The sequence below is a fragment of the Giraffa tippelskirchi genome, chromosome 5, assembly GCF_054371585.1.
Source record: "Giraffa tippelskirchi isolate mGirTip1 chromosome 5, T2T-mGirTip1v1.2.pri, whole genome shotgun sequence".
Taxonomy (NCBI): Eukaryota; Metazoa; Chordata; class Mammalia; order Artiodactyla; family Giraffidae; genus Giraffa; species Giraffa tippelskirchi.
The window spans coordinates 35,877,428-35,894,533 of NC_137279.1; the positions used below are offsets into that span (position 1 = coordinate 35,877,428).

At 45.1% G+C, this 17,106-nt stretch overlaps 1 protein-coding gene across 14 annotated transcripts in view; it reads left to right on the forward strand.

Moving 5' to 3' along the window:
• The first annotated feature begins 614 nt into the window (after positions 1 to 614).
• UBE4B (ubiquitination factor E4B) overlaps positions 615 to 17,106 on the forward strand; it is a 125,952-nt gene continuing 109,460 nt past the window's right edge. For 13 of the 14 annotated variants that reach the window (XR_014053410.1, XR_014053408.1, XR_014053406.1 and 10 more), the window contains exon 1: positions 615 to 1,346. Coding sequence is in view for 4 of the 14 variants with exons in the window: in XM_081489364.1 (XP_081345490.1) it covers positions 1,323 to 1,346 (24 nt within the window). In the remaining 10 variants the exon portion in view is untranslated. Of the gene's footprint in view, positions 1,347 to 9,983; positions 10,030 to 17,106 lie in introns of those variants that run through there. The other variant, XM_081489375.1, reaches the window with a different exon arrangement.

The window sequence follows — 17,106 nt, forward strand, 5'->3', positions numbered from 1 at the left end:
CTAAAAGGACAAAGCAAAATTAAGTTCTACTTGTGTTAAAGTTTTCTTTTAAATGGGCTTTCTCTGCGGAGGTGAAAAAGTCGACGTTGAAGTTTTTCAAAATGTGAGTGGTTAGGCTGGTAATGAACGCTCGCCCCAGAAAGCAGACATTTTTCGTTTTCTTTTATTTCGTTTGGGCAGCATCGTGGATAGTCCAGGCGTTTGCGAGTCGCTGAAGGGAAGCACCTGGAAACTAAGGAGCCGCTGCGGGCCGGGGTCGCGAGCAGGGGTCCCCTTCTGGCCAATCTTCCCGTTGTCTAGGCAGCCGCCCAGCCCCGCGGCCTCCGCCATCGCCCGCCCGCGTGGCGGTCCCGGGAATCTACCTGGGCCTGGCCTGCCGCGCCCCCGCCCGCGCCGTCGCCATGGCTCCGCGCCGCCCCGCCCCCTCGGCGCTCCGCCGGCCCGCCCGCGGCCCGCTCGCCCCTCCCTCTGCCCCGCGCTGCTGCGGGGGAGAGGGTGGGGCGGAGGCGGGAGGAGACGCAGGCGAGAGGAAATAGGCGGTGCGACGCCAGCGGCCCATTGGCTGCCTCATGCTAGGGCCAGAAGCCCCGCCTCTCTGGAGGGGTCACGTGATCCCTTTCAAAGATGGCCGCCCTGTTGTTTTGATGAATAATACTTGGTGGGGCGAGGGGTAAGAGTAGGGGTGGAGGGGTAGGCGGATTTACTCTACCAGCGAGAGCACCGAGAGTCCGGTCCTCCCCCTCCCCCCTACCCGAGCTCCGCCGTGGAGGAGGGGCGTGGCCGGCCTGCTTTGGGAGGGGAGGAGCTTCCCTCCTCAGTGCTGGGCTCTGCCTGGGCGGCTGTGGGGTCGCCTTACCTCGGGGCACCCACTCTGCAGTTGAACACTTCCCGCCAGGGTCAAAGGGTAGGAAGGAGAGCAGGATCTGCTGAGGAAGCGCAGCTGCCGCGCCACCACCACGAAGACCCAGCAGGCTCCGGGCACGAGGCGAGCTGGAGACCGAGCTCCTTAGTCTGGGTAACCTGGGAAGCAGAGGGTAAATAAGTGGCGCTTAAGATAAACCCTGTAGCAGCAGCAGTGGCGGTCAAAGGAGGCTGCTGCAGGCGGCAGCAGCTGTGAGTCTCTAGGGCGATTGGAGTGACCGACGCCAAGGCATTTCAGTGCCTCTCGTGTTCTTATTTTTTAACCTCTGACTATGCAATTCTGAAACCTCCCCCATTCGGGGGACCAGACAGCCCGATAGACACCTACCACTCTCCTCCCGCCCTGGTCTCAAAGAACGGAAGATCTCTCCCTAAAGCCTTTCACCATTAAGAGGAAAGCGATGGAGGAGCTGAGCGCTGATGAGGTGAGGAGGTTGGGGGACACCTTGGGAGATTAGTTGGCAACTCTTTGGCGCTTTGGGTAGGCATGATACTGCGCCAGTGGTGCCTGGCCTTTGGGCAGCAATGGAGATGACATCTAAGAATAAAATGCGTCCCTGAGAGGGTCTCCGATTGTATTCTCTTATATTCCTTTGCCTTCTTTTTGCATCCTGAACTCCATTTGCCTCTTTTCGAGTTTTCTTTTAGAGTCTAAAGAAGAGGAGAACATATTGAGGTTTTCATTCTTTTCTTCAGGGTATTTAAGCTAGAAGGGCTAGATTTACATCAAGGTGTGTGTGTGTGTGTGTGTGTGTGTGTACGTGTACGCGCCCGCGCGCTCATGTACGTGTGCGCGCGCGCGCCTTACTGCAGACATTGAAAGAATAATTTTGGGTGGAATCAGAATGTATGGGTGTATGTTTTTAAATGGATTTGAAATCCCGAGTATGTGTGGACACTTCATTGTATAAGTTGATTAAACATTATGTATGTGTTTGGGGTGGCCTACAAACAGATTCTTTGATATTAAACAAAATGTGTATCTTCTCAATAGCTTAGTGAATTACAGTTAAAATTTAGCAGTTTAACAGACCAGTAATGGCTTCTGGCGTACTTCTCTTGCAGCGTGATTTTTTTTCTAGTTTTTGTCCCTTTCAAACTAGTGTTTTGCTGTAGCAGACACTGAACAGGAAGCAAATGGAAGCAAATGACTTTGAAAATTCCCCCTATTATCATTTCTGAAAGGATTCTTACAGATCCCTTTCTAGATGTTTTCAAGATTATTTAATAATAATCTTGAAAACTGGCATTTAGGTAACAGGGAATTTCCTGTGATTCTGTTGACTCCCCCTCCCCCCTTTTTTAAAAAAGACAGATTGAGTTTCTCTTTCAGGACCCCTCCTGGCCTCACTGTCTTCCACCTACCATTTCTTCCCCTGGTTCCTGTAAAACTTCTGTCCCTACAGTATTAGAAAAGTAGTTGTCAGTCAGGTTGGTTGTACTGGAAAACTTCCATGCTTCAGTTTTTGCTACAGAGTAGTCAATATGTTTACCTAGCGACTAAAATTCTCCAGAGTGAGGCAGGCGAGTGGTGGGCTAAGGGTTGCGTAGGAAAGGAAGCAAATAATTTGGTTGCTTTGATACGTGGCTGTTTAGAAAGTCAGGATTACCCATTCTGTGTTACTGACTTTGTTTTCTAAATGCATCAGTAATGTAATCTCAAATTAGAAAAATATTGAACACTTGCTTTCAGGTAGGAACTATCAAGAGATCCTCTTAGAGGCACTCCATTTTGTGTAGTTTTTTAAAAAGTGCACCCCCCCCTTAAAAAAAATATTAATCCTCATGGATCGTTTCTCTTAAGGCCAAGAGTTTTTTAAGTAGTAGAAATTACATTTTTCTTGACATTCTCTAAATAGTTCCTGGTTTAGAAGTTTTTACATTCTTGAGTTTTCACCAAGAAATTCTTTTCAAACCATTAAAGCATACAGACCAGTTAAAGAGCTGTATAATCTGAACTGCAGCTCTTCACTTTACCCAGTCCTTGAGGGAAGGTATTAACTTTTTTACCATATAAGGAACAAATGTAATCATTGTGGAGAAGATAGACATTTTTCAAGGTCAACAGAATATTAAATATGAAAAATTTAACTCACTAATACAAGATCAGTATAAAATTATGTTCAACAAATTAGTTGGCCTGACCACAAAGGGACAGTTCAGTAATTTTACTCTCAACAGAATTAGAACAAATCTTTTTTGGGAAAAAAAAGTTTAAATTTTTTTTTTTAATCCATTTCCTTTAATTCTGGGATTAGGTGAACAGTTCTTAACAGAGACGTTTCTGAAGCTTTTGCCTTATTGTTACTCTGTTGGTGGAAACTTGTGTCATAGGTGTGGTAGACGACATTCATTTGGTTAGATAATACATTTATGTTGTTGAAAAGTCAAACATGCATCTCAGGGTGTAAAACAGTCAACACAGTGACCTTTCAATCTAAATTAGGGAATCAGGTAAGACAGGATTTTATATTTTAGCAAAATGGAAATAGATGAGAATGTAATCCATGAAAAATAGAGGCTGCTATAACCAGGCTAGGGCTTCCCTCGTAGCTCAGTCCGTAAAGAATCTGCCTGCAGTGCTGGAGACCTAGGTTTGATTCCTGAGTCGGAAACAACCCACTCCAGTATTCTTGCCTGGAGAATTCCATGGACAGAGGAGCCTGGTGGGCTACAGTCCATTGAGTCGCAAGGGTCGGACACGACTTAGCTACTAAATCATCATCATCATCATAACCAGGCTAGTAGCTTCAGAAGATTGTACATTATGGGTACTTTTTGGTCCCTCTCATTGATCACCTTGAATTCTTGTACTTTTCCTTTCTTGTGCTTTCTGAGTAGAGTATTTCTTTAACTTCATTGCTGTTTCTATAGCACATTACAGTGAGTCCTTTGCTCCATAGAGCAGATCCATGACTAAGTTTATTCTCTTCAGGAACCGCATTTCAAGGTGTCATTATTTACATTGCATTCATTCTGTACCCTGCTCATGTTTGTTTGTTTGTTTTAATACCAAAATAATGCTGTGATTAGAGCAGGTATTTTAAACTATTTTTAACTGTGGTGATGATGTGTTTTCATGGAAATGATGTGCTTTGCTTTGCTTTGTTACTTTTTTGTTTTTGTCAAAATCTTTATGATCTAGTTCATCTTCAAGAGGGCTGGCTGGGATTCAGGGTGTGGTAAAGGTTTTAGAAGTTGTCTTCCTTCCCAAATGCAGAATGTGTGACCTTGGATATTTTAGCAGTTTTTTCGGTGGAAGAGGACCGATATTTATTAACAGTCTTAGATGCCTGCTCTTTGCCATTCACTTTACAACCATTGTTTCATTTGATAAAACGGAGCAGTTCAGCAGGTCCTTCAAATTTCCTTGTTTTATAGGTGAAGCAACTGAGATTTAGGTTAAGTCCATAGTGCCCTGGCTTAGAAGTGGCAGAATTAGAGTTCATACCCAGGGTTCCTGATCTAAAAGCTCTTTTTACTGTATTTTACTGCCTAACAGCTGGCAATAAATTCACCACAGCTTCTCTATAAATATTCTAACATGCTTGATCTGCATAACTTTTCTGTAAAAGTGTTGTTCTTCATGAATTCATTCATGATGTGATCAAGTTTATAGTCTTTTTGGTGCTGACTCGCATCACACTCCTCCAAAAATCATTCACTTAACAAATGTTTTTTAGAAAGATGCTGTGCATCCCCAGCAATGTATTAGGTAGGTAAAGAGAAACAGTCTTTTTCTTAAAGAAATTATTATGGGATTAGGGAATGGGTAGGGCTAGCTATGAGTCCAGCAATTACAATACAGGGTCTAAGAGCTATTTTGGACATGTGCACAGTAAGGCTCGTAGGAGAATCAAGAAGGGAACCCTGGTGGGGTAGCATCTTAGTGAAGACTTTCAAGAGAAAGTGATGCTTGGGGACTTCCCTGGTGTTTCAGTGGTTAAGACTCTGCCTTCCCACTGCAGAGGGCACAGATTTGATCCCTGGTTGGGGAACTAGGAACCCGGATGCTTCATGAGTGCCCCCTGCAAAAAAACCCAAAAAAACAAAAAAGGAAAACTGATCCTTATACTGAGCAGTAGTTGTCAGGCAAAGGGCTCTTGGCATGGACTATGAAACTGGGGGGCTCAGGAAACTGCAAGTAGTGGGCCTGGAGATAGGATTTGTGGGGGAGTGGCTACAGGCAGACAGGTACCAGGTCTCAGACAGTATTCAGAAATGCTCAGGAGTTTAAACTTTATCAGTAAGACTGTAAGAAGTCTTTGAGGGGTTTTAAGGGATTAGATGACTGGCAAGGTGTCGAAGGTAGGTGGGAAGAAGGTAGCTGCAGGCTGGGAGATGCATTCAGAGATTGCTGTTGCTGTTGAGGAGCCAAGCAATGGAGTCCAAAGGCCTTGGCAGTGGGAATGGAGGAGAGCAGACAGGAGAAATATTGAGGATCTAAGTTAACCCACTTCCGATGCTCAGATTGATACGAAGGAGGTGGAGGCAGGGGAGGAAAGAAAAAGATGACTCCTTGATTTCTAGTTTGAGAGAAGGACGGAGGAGGAGAGAGAAGAAATCCCAGACAAGGAGCAGATTGTAGAGAAAGAAGATACTCGTTTGGGTCACTGAAAGATGACCCAACATAGAGGCCCCTACCCCAGCCTTTCTACTGTAGCATCTCCATTTCTGACCATTCCTTTGTTTGTAACAGGCCTCATGGCCTAAGCTCACTTTTTCCCCGGTAGATAATTGCTGCCCCTCACTTTATAACCAGGGTTCTCCTGAAGCCTGCTAGGAGAGTGGAATGTTACCTCCCCAGACCCTTTCTCCACTCTTTTTGGTTCATTTTAGCTAAGAGACAGAGAATGGTAATTATGTTAGCTGATATTTATGAATTCTTAATATGTGCTAAGCACTTAACTTGCTCAATAAAGTTGACATTCTTATCCCCTTTTTACAGATAAGAAAATTGAGGCTGATAGCAATTAAGCAGTTTGCCAAAAAGTGCACAACTAGGAAGTGGTAGAACCTGGATTCTAATCCAGAGTCAGATTCCAGAGCTCTTAATCCCGTCACTAAACTTCCTCCAAAAGAATAATCTGAGCAAGTTGTAATGGTCACGGCATTTTTATTTTCCCTTTTGAGATGGGAACTGGAAGCAGTAACCCCTTGTTATTGTTAAGAGTGGAGCTCATCAAGTAGCCTTCTACTCTTTTAGGGGGAAAAGATGGCAAGATTTCTGGAGGGGTCCTTGGATCTTCAGGCCTTTGCTTGGTGCACAGAGCATTTTCTGAGAAGGTACTTGGGTTGTTTTTAGGTGGAGGCAGCTTCTTGTAGCAGCTTCTTCAATGATATTTGCTGTTTACTTGCTACATGTCAGACACCACGTGAGACTTACTGGGATGGGGCTCCTTTCTGGTGGGAGGAGATGTGATAAACATCCACATAAGGTGTCATTTGGTGGGCTTCCCTGCTGGTCCAGTGGTTAAGAATCCTCTTTGCCGTGCAAGGGACACCAGTTCGATCCTTTGTCTAGCCAGATCCCACATGCCTTGGAGCAGCTAAGCCTGTGAGTCCCAACTGCTGAAGCCTGTGCACCCTAGAGCCTGTGCTCCACAACAAGGGAAGCCACTGTAATGAGAAGCCCTCACATCATAACTAGAGAAAAGCCCACTTATATCAGCGAAGACCCAGTGCAGCCAAAAATAAATAAGTAAATATTTTTAAAAGATGTCATATGGTAATTGTACCATGGAGAAAGATAAAATAGGCTATAAAGGGATGGAGAGCAGTAAGAACAAGAGAAGTGTGTGCAATTTTGGGAGGTGACTTCTGGAAAAAAATTTAAAGGATGACGGAGCCATCTGGGAGGAAGAGTGTTCGCAAGAACAGGGGACAGCAGAAACCAGGGGCACGTCCCCGATCTGCTTCAGGAACACCATGGGGGTCAGGTGTGGTTGGAGCCTGCTAAGCAAGGACACAGTGGCAGGAGGTGAAGTCATTCATTTCCTTGACAAACATTTACTGAGTTCTGACTGGGTTTCAGTCAGTTCTAAGACGCTCCCTGTGCCGTGCTACCGTGCTAAGTCGCTTCAGTTGTGTCCGACTCTTTGCGACCCTATGGACTGGAGCCCGCCAGGCTTCTCTGTCCATGGGATTCTCCAGGCAAGAATACTGGAGTGGGTTGCCATTTCCCTCTCCAAGGGATCTTCCTGACCCAGGGATTGAACTCACGTCTCTTAAGTCTTCTGCATTGACAGGAGGGCCCTTTACCACTAGTGCCACCAGTTTTAGTTAGTTCTGAGATGCTCCCCACCCCCTTTTTATCCTTTACCTTTTTGAATGTTTGAGCTTGGGATGCTTCTTGGTATAATCGTGGTTGACCAGGTGGCAGTTGTGACACAGTTGTCATTTCCTGTTTATGTGCAAACCTGGTTATACCTGTTCATGTTGTTGGCCTTCAGTTGAGCACTATGCATGATCAGTTTAGTTGCCATGTTGAATGCATGCGTGCTCAGTCACTCAGTTGTGTCTGATTCTGTTGTGATCTCATGGACTGTAACCTGTCAGGCTCCTCTGTCCCTGGGATTTCCCAGGCAAGAATACTGGAGTGAGTTGCCATTTCCTCCTCCAGGGCATCTTCCTGACTCAGGGATCAAACCTGGATATCCTGCATTGCTGGTGGATTCTTCACCACTACTCCACCTGGGAAGCCCGCCATATTAAGTGCCTTCCCCCAAATCATACTTTGATCAGCAGTGAAAAAAAATGTTACTTTGTATGAAAAAGAAATGAAAATGGCAGTGGGAGGGGTGGTCTCAATTCGATATTAGTAAAGAAAATGGTTGAAAGAATGACTACGATTTCATACTTTGTTTTTAATTTTGGCTTCTGTGGGTTCTTTTTTGGGGCCCTGAGGCTTCTCTAGTTGTGATATGTGGGTTCCAGAGCTTGAGGGCTCAGTAGCTGGGTGTGTGCAGTCTTAATTGCTCCATGGCGTGTGGGATCTTAGTTCCTTGACCAGGGGTCGAACCTGAGGCCCCTGTGTTGGAAGACAGATTCTTAACCACTGGACCACCAGGGAAATGGCAATTTCATATTTTATTGCAAAGCAACAACCAAGTGCATTAGGGAGCCATGCTGCTGCTGCTAAGTCGCTTCAGTCGTGTCCGACTCTGTGCGACCCCATAGACGGCAGCCCACCAGGCTCCCCCGTCCCTGGGATTCTCCAGGCAAGAATACTGGAGTGGGTTGCCATTTCCTTCTCCAATGCATGAAAGGGAAAAGTGAAAGTGAAGTCACTCAATCGTGTCCGACTCTTCGCGACCCCATGGACTGTAGCGTACCAGGCTCCTCCATCCATGGGATTTTCCAGGCACGAGTACTGGAGTGGGGTGCCATTGCCTTCTCCTTAGGGAGCCATAGAAAGGCAGAAATCCACAAGTCTGTGAAACTGTGTCACATTTTGAAATTGAACGTACAGGTAGAGGGCTTCCCAAGTGGCTCAGTGGTAAAGAATCCACCTGCAGTGCAAAAGCTGTGGGAGACGCGGGTTTGATCCTTGCGTTGGGAAGATCCCTTGAAGGAGGAAATGGCAACCCACTCCAGCATTCTTGCCTGGAGAATCCCACAGACAGAGGACCCTGGTGGGCTACAGTCCATAGTGTCGCAAAGAGTCGGATACAACTGAAGTGACTTAGCACACAGCACGTACAGTTGGCAAGATTGCCTTCCACACCCAAGCAGTGCATTCGAAGGTCAGGGACACATCACCTTTTCAGGCATTACTGTTTAACCGAGATCTAAAACACACTCCGTGCCTTCCCTCTATCAGCCTTCAGAATCTCTGGGTATTACCTAGTCCAAGAACCTTTCGATTAAAATGCAAGTTATCAGCTGCTCTCCACTCTCTGCTCCCCACCCTCATGTGCTGTGGTGGAGTTGGATAGAAGCATGGAAATAAGTCCCCTTTGGAAAAGGGAAGAACGGAGAGTACACATCCCTCACTGATCCACAGCTATCGTCAGCTCCTGCCAGGCTGCAGTGTGGAGGCTCCCTGCCTTGGCAGCTATGGGTGTTCCTATTGCAGTCCACTTAGCAGCCCTGGCTACAGTCCACAGGGTCACAAAGAGAACTGAAGCACGCATGCACTGTGCTTTCTTGGAGGAACTCCCCTGTCCCGGCCCTCTGTGGTAGCTTTTCAGTGTCTGTTTTCCTCTGGGGCCAGGTCAAGGAGGATATCCCCTTTCTGGGGCTGAATAGTGTCTCCAGGTTGTCTCCTTCAGGAGACCGAAGGAGTTGACTTATTCAGTCCTACTTGGTCTTCAAATTACCATACTGAGCTAACTTAGACTAGACTGTGGCCGTGCCTTAGGCAGACCTGTCTTCCCTTTTATCTCTGTGTGCAAATCGGCAAGCTACAGCTTGAGTATGTCTTGTTCTTGCGGGACTTCTTGCTTAAATTGGCAAGAGGCCAATAGGCACCAAACTCTGAATTGTTCAACCAGTTCCCCTAGAATTACTGGCCAGGTAGACATGCAGGTTATTTTCTGAGGTGTCAGGTTTTACCAAACATTTTATTGTGCCCTAACAAGGGTTACAAGCCTTACATTCTGCAATATCTGTGCCCATGTTGAGCCCTTAGTCATTGCCACATATTTATATTCTATCTAGGTTGATTACTTCCAGGTTCCAAATTCTGTGCATTACTTAGGATACTGGTTTGGCTGCTGCAGCAGAGAGATCCAAAAAAATAATTGTGTAAATATAATAGAAGCTTATTTTCTTCTAAGTACAAATCTGGGTAGGTGGTTGAGAACCGGTTTAGTAATTCCTTGATTTCTAGGGAGCCAGACACATTCTGTTTAGCACTGTCATCCTCTGTAAGAGGCATCTAGTTTGTAGTCCAAGATGGTTGCTCCAGCGCCTGCATGCACACCTGCATTCCAGTCTTCAGGAAGGAACTAAAGGGGAGGGCATGTTTTTGTCCATCAAGGCCATGATCAGAGGTGTCACGTGTCATTGCTTACATTGTTACGTGTCATTGCTTACATCACCTTGGTCAGAACTTAGTCACTTGGCCACAGCCAGATACACAGGTGGCTGAATGTATAGTAAGAGGTAGCTAGCTGTCTCTATCACAGTCATACCAAGAGTTATAGTCTCTGCATCTTGGAAGGAGGAATTGTCTTATACTGAGGTGGGAAATATTGAAATAGGAGATTAGGGACTTCCCTGGCAGTCCAGTGGTTAAGACTGTGAACTTCCACTGTAGGGGGCACTGGTTTGATCCCTGGTTGGGGAGCTAAGATCCTGCATGCTACTCAATGTGGCCAAAAATTAGAAAGAGGAGATTAGAGGGACAAATTAAGCTATCCATTTTAATCGTATTCTGGTTGTATTGCTTATTATTGATCCATCTGGAGACGTTAAGTAGGTTGTTGGACATATGTTGGGCTTGCAGTTCAGGAAGAAGGTTGGGATTGGGGACTCCAACCAGGAAGCTGTCAGTGTATTTTAAATTGCAAGAATGGAAAGATGACCTAGGGAGTGAGCATAGAGAGGAGAGGAGGTCAGAGGACTGACCCCTGAGCCATTCTGGCATTTAAGAACTGATGGGACAGCCGCTGAGGTAGAAGGCAAGACAAGAGAGCCTAGAGTTCTGGCATCCAGGAGAAGAAAGTGTTTTGTGATGGAGGGGAGGGTTCCACTCTGTCAAATGGCAGCAAAGTAAATGAAAGGAAGACCAAGCCTGAGGATGGGATTTGGCAACATGGAGGCCATTAGTGACCTTGGCTAGGCCCATTTCATTGCCGAGTAGGTTCAAGACACAGTAAGACAGAATGAGAGCAGAGAATGCATTGGTCAGGAGTGAGGCATCAGCTCTAGGGATACACTATGGAGCCATCCATAGACTGTGGAAGCTGTGGGTTTAAAAAGTGGGAAGAAGATGTTTAGGGAACATGTCCTTTTAAATGTTATCTTTTACGTCTCCCTGATACGGGCTTCCCAGGTGGCTCAGTGGTAAAGAAGCTGCCTGCCAATGCAGGAGACACAGGAAAGATGGGTTCCATCCCTCAGTCAGGAAGATCCCCTTGAGCAGGAAATGGCAACCCACTCCAGTGTTCTTGCCTGGACAGTTCCATGGACGAGGAGCCTGGTGGGCTACAGTCCATGGGGTCGCAAAGAGTCAGCCATGACTTAGTGACTAAAAAACAACTCTCTATTACGATCACTGATTCCTTTGTTCGTTCAGTAAATATTTTTCATTCTTTACTCTGTTCCTTTCTTTCCCCGAGGTAGGAAGTCAAGGTATAGAGGTAGATTTATTTGTATATTTTTCCTAGCTAGGTGTTCAGGACCTGAAGAGTTCCAAGTGTAAATTTTAAACCATAGTGTGGGCACACTGAATCATATTACAGCTAATTATTTAAAAATGACTGTATTTATTTTAGTTTTGGTTGTGCTGTTGTGGTGCGTAGGCTTCTCTTGTTGTGGAGCACAGGCTCTCTCTAAGGCCTTCGGGGCTCAGTGGTTGTGACTCCCAGGCTCTAGAGCGCAGTCGCAATAGTTGTGGTATATGGCCTTAGTTCCTCTGTGGCATGTGGGATCTTCCTGGATCAGGGATTGGACCTGCATCTCCTACACTGGCAGGCAGATTCTTTACCACTGAGCCACCAGGGAAGCCCTAGCCCTGATTATTCATGTTCACTGGGGGGTTGGGTTCTTTTTTTTTTTTTTTTTTGCCTGCCGAACTGCAGGTGAGGAAGGCTTTCTTATCTCTCCTTGCTATTCTTTGGAACTCTGCATTCAGATGGGAATATCTTTCCTTTTCTCCTTTGCTTTTCGCGTCTCTTCTTTTCACAGGTATTTGTAAGGCCTTCTCAGACAGCCATTTTACTTTTTTGCATTTCTTTTCTATGGGGATGGTCTTGATCCTTGTCTCCTGTACAATGTCACGAACCTCTGTCCATAGTTCATCAGGCACTCTGTCTATCAGATCTAGTCCCTTAAATCTATTTGTCACTTCCACTGTATAATCATAAGGGATTTGATTTAGGTCATACCTGAATGGTCTAGTGGTTTTCCCTACTTTCTTCAATTTAAGTCTGAATTTGGCAATAAGGGGTTCATGATCCGAGCCACAGTCTGCTCCTGGTCTTGTTTTTGCTGACTGTATAGAGCTTCTCCATCTTTGGCTGCAAAGAATATAATCAGTCTGATTTCGGTGTTGACCATCCGTGATGTCCATGTGTAGAGTCTTCTCTTGTGTTGTTGGAAGAGGGTGTTTGCTATGACCAGTGCATTCTCTTGGCAAAACTCTATTAGCCTTTGCCCTGCTTCATTCTGTACTCCAAGGCCAAATTTGCCTGTTACGCCAGGTGTTTCCTGACTTCCTACTTTTGCATTCCAGTCCCCTATAATGAAAAGGACATCTTTTTTGGGTGTTAGTTCTAAAAGGTCTTGTAGGTCTTCATAGAACCATTCAAGTTCAGCTTCTTCAGCATTACTGGTTGGGGCATAGACTTGGATTACCGTGATATTGAATGGTTTGCCTTGCAAATGAACAGAGATCATTCTGTCGTTTTTGAGATTACATCCAAGTGCTGCATTTCGGACTCTTTTGTTGACCATGATGGCTACTCCATTTCTTCTAAGTGATTCTTGCCCACAGTAGTAGATATAATGGTCATCTGAGTTAAATTCACCCATTCCAGTCCATCTTAGTTCGCTGATTCCTAGAATGTCGACGTTCACTCTTGCCATCTCCTGTTTGACCACTTCCCATTTGCCTTGATTCATGGACCTAACATTCCAGGTTCCTATGCAATATTGCTCTTTACAGCATCGGACTTTGCTTCTATCACCAGTCACATCCACAGCTGGGTATTGTTTTTGCTTTGGCTCCATCCCATCATTCTTTCTGGAGTTATTTCTCCACTGATCTCCAGTAGCATATTGAGCACCTACCGACCTGGGGAGTTCATCTTTCAGTGTCCTGTCTTTTTGCCTCTTCGTACTGTTCTTGGGGTTCTCAAGGCAAGAATACTGAAGTGGTTTGCCATGCCCTTCTCCAGGGGACCACATTCTGTCAGACCTCTCCACCATGACCCGTCCGTCTTGGGTGGCCCCACACGGCATGGCTTAGAGTACATCATGAGAAACGCTGGGCTGGAAGAAACACAAGCTGGAATCAGGATTGCCAGGAGAAATATCAATAACCTCAGATATGCAGATGACACCACCCTTATGGCAGAAAGCAAAGACGAACTAAAGAGCCTCTTGATGAAAGTGAAAGAGGAGAGTGAAAAAGTTGGCTTAAAGCTCAACGTTCAGAAAACTAAGATCATGGCATCACTTCATGGGAAATAGATGGGGAAACAGTGGTGGAAACAGTGTCAGACTTTATTTTTGGGGGCTCCAAAATCACTGCTGATGGTGATTGCAGCCATGAAATTAAAAGACGCTTACTCCTTGGAGGGGTGACAATATACAGCCTTGACAATGTCAAGGCTGTATATTGTCACCCTGCTTATTTAACTTATATGCAGAGTACATCATGAGAAACACTGGGCTGGAAGAAACACGAGCTGGAATCAAGATTGCCGGGAGAAATATCAATAACCTCAGATATGCGGATGACACCACCCTTATGGCAGAAAGTGAAGAAGAACTAAAGAGCCTCTTGATGAAGGTGAAGGAGGAGAGTGAAAAAGTTGGCTTAAAGCTCAACGTTCAGAAAACTAAGATCATGGCATCTGGTCCCATCACTCCATGGGAAATAGATGGGGAAACAGTGGAAACAGTGTCAGACTTTACTTTTTTGGGCTCCAGAATCACTGCTGATGGTGACTGCAGCCATGAAATTAAAAGACGCTTACTCCTTGGAAGGAAGGTGATGGCCAACCTAGATAGCATATTTAAAAGCAGAGACATTACTTTGCCAACAAAGGTCCGTCTAGTCAAGGCTATGGTTTTTCCAGTAGTCATGTATGGATGTGAGAGTTGGATGGTGAAGAAAGCTGAGCGCCAAAGAATTGATGCTTTTGAGCTGTGGTATTGGAGAAGACTCTTGAGAGTCCCTTGGACTGCAAGGAGATCCAACCAGTCCATCCTAAAGGAGATCAGTCCTGGGTGTTCATTGGAAGGACTGATGTTAAAGTTGAAACTCCAATACTTTGGCCACCTCACATGAAGAGTTGACTCTGGAAAAGACCCTAATGCTGGGAACGATTGGGAGCAGGAGGAGAAGGGGACGACAGAGGATGAGATGGTTGGATGGCATCACCGACTCGATGGACATGAGTTTGGGTAGACTCCGGGAGTTGGTGATGAACAGGGAGGCCTGGTGTGCTGCGATTCATGGGGTCACAAAGAGTCAGACACGACTGAGTGACTGAACTGAACTGAACTGCAGGTGAGATGTTAGTTCCCCCACCAGGGATGGAACCCACTTCCCCTGCAGTGGAATCATGGAGTCTTAACCACTGGACCACTTGTTCACTGTTTTTTATCCATCTCTTGTCACGAGCCTTGGCGCAGGGTGCCCCAAAATAAGTATTTGCTGAGTCCGTGAATTAACTACAAGGTGTCTTTCCTTGAATCCCACCTCTTGTGTTGCAGTAGTTTTTTGTTTTTGCCATGTTACTTAGGTTAAGGTATGTACTGGAAAGCAACCAACCATATTGTCAGAGTTGTAGTTCAGAGTCACCTGCATCTGGGTTTTAGGTGGACCAGCCAATTGGATGACCCAGGGCGAGGTGCTTTCAGAGTCTTAGTTTCCTCACTTGTAAAGTGGTGGTCTCTGTCCCTGTGCATGGTGTTGTTCTTACTGTTAATTGCAGGGATACATAAAGTGCCTTGTGCAGTGCCCTGGCAGAGTATGTAGGTTCCTGCAACATATTATCTCTCTTTTCCAGAGTAAGACTGAGTTGTACGTGGTTAGAATTTCAGTTGGTGCTCCTATGTCACCTATGCCGAAAGCATGGAAGGAGGTCTTTTATTGATTAAGGCAAGAGGCTGAGGTTTGTTTGAAAGGTTGGGTTGCAGTCCTCCCCCCCAGCCCCTTAAAATTCCTAAAATCTCTTCTCACTCAGGCACCATCTTTTATGTGAAGCCACACCGTTACTTGTCTCGCCTCCTCCTCCTTTTTCTTAAAATATGGAGTGATCCGGTGGCCCACATGTACGAAGTAAGGGAAGGAGGATCGAGGAAGTTTGAAAGGAAGGGAACTGTGCAGACAGGAGACATGAGAGGAGTCCCAGGAGAAACACGCTGCATATGGGGGTCAAGAAACCCAAATGCGAGGTGACTGAGTCTGCTCGAATCAGTTGACTCGTTTTACCTTCTGAAGGAACTGTCCCCTCCCGCAGGGCTGGGGAAGGGGAATCTCTGAACAAGATGCCACTGTGTGATCTGCTTACTAGCTGCTATATCTTCAGCATTATTTGAAAAGTGTAGTCAAGTTGGGCAAAGAGGTATCTTCTGGGGTCAGTATTGAGAATATCTAGCCTTGACTTAATTAGCTTTCTAATTAAACATTTTGAAATACATTCAGTTCACATTGATTCTCTGTCAGGGTTTGGTATAGGTTCTAGATGTGTAATAGTGTCATGATAATTGTGGGTAGCCATTCCCTTCTCCAGGAGATCTTCCTGACTCAGGTATGGACCCCGGGTCTCTTGCATTGCAGGCAGATTCTTTACCATCTGAGCTACCAGGAAATCCCAATTTAATTAGTTAAAATTTTCTGCCTAGATGAGGTGGCCCTTTGCTTTTATGGGTTTTTTTTTTTTTTTTGGAAGCTGAATTAGGATTTCCAAACAAATCATAGTGCGCACCTGTCATCTGCCAGGTTCTCTTCTAGGATCATATCAGGCCGGTCTTTGGTCATACCTGTCTGTACTTGTCACCAGCACTGGCTTCATGGGAATGGGATCTGCAGACAGGAGTGCCCCACCAGTGGTTGAATGCTCTGCTGTTGTCGTCTTGAAATTCTTAATACTTTTGAGCAGGAGGCCCTGCGTTTTCTTTAGGTACCAGGCCCCACAAATTTTGCAGCTTGTCCTGCTTTGTCACCAACTTTCTCTGTACAGGTGGATGTGTATCTGGGGAGAGTTTGGTTAGGTTCCACAGTTATAGAAAACCACGGGAAAGCTCATCAAAGAGATGTTCAGGTTTTAATGGGAAAAGTCTTGGTATATGTTAATAAGCTACTTAGAGTAGAAACTTATAGTAGAAACGTAAATTTCTACAATGTTGAATTGAATATGGTATTGAATCATTTAACTTCATCAAATAGATTTCTTTAAATCAAGATTTTTATATAGAGGCGTTTACTTCCATATTTTTCATGTATATCTTATTTCTCCAATCTTAATGAAGCCTCTTTTGTATTTTGTCAAAAACATTGATAATATTTTTATAGTATAAGCACTTGCTTTTGTGAATTATGACTTGGATGTAAAACTGTAGCTCATGTTTTAAAATTAAAAATTTTTTAGTTAAAAAGTGTTATCTGACAGCTAGTTAGTTTTCTCTAGTGTGAGTATTTTTTCTGTAAACAGTTATTTGTGCTGTCTAATATACAGATTTCTCATTTTTAAAAATAATGAAGTACATTTAATGTTAGAGGTGGAAAAATTCTGTGTATATGAAAATCCTCATGAGCAAAACTTGTTTCTGAGAAGGAAATGAAAATTGATGAAAAATGAAAAACTATCTAGCAACTTTTACAATCAGTAGAACTTTTTATGTGTGATTTGATTTATTCATAAAATTGTCATGTCTAGGGTATTGAGGAATATGAACATTTAGAAAAGCAGGCAATAAATTGTTGTTGTTGTTTCTGACTGTGCCTCATGTGTGCCGGAGAAGGCAATGGCACCCCACTCCAGTACTCTTGCCTGGAAAATCCCATGGATGGAGAAGCCTGGTGGGCTGCAGTTCATGGGGTCGCTAAGAGTCGGACATGACTGAGCGACTTCACTTTCACTTTTCACTTTCATGCATTGGAGAAGGAAATGGCAACCCACTCCAGTGTTCTTTCCTGGAGAATCCCAGGGACGGCGGAGCCTGCTGGGCTGCCATCTATGGGGTCGCACAGAGTCGGACACGACTGAGGTGACTTAGCAGCAGCAGCTCATGTATGCAGGATCTTAGTTCCCCAACCAGGGATGAACCTGTGCCCCCTTCAGT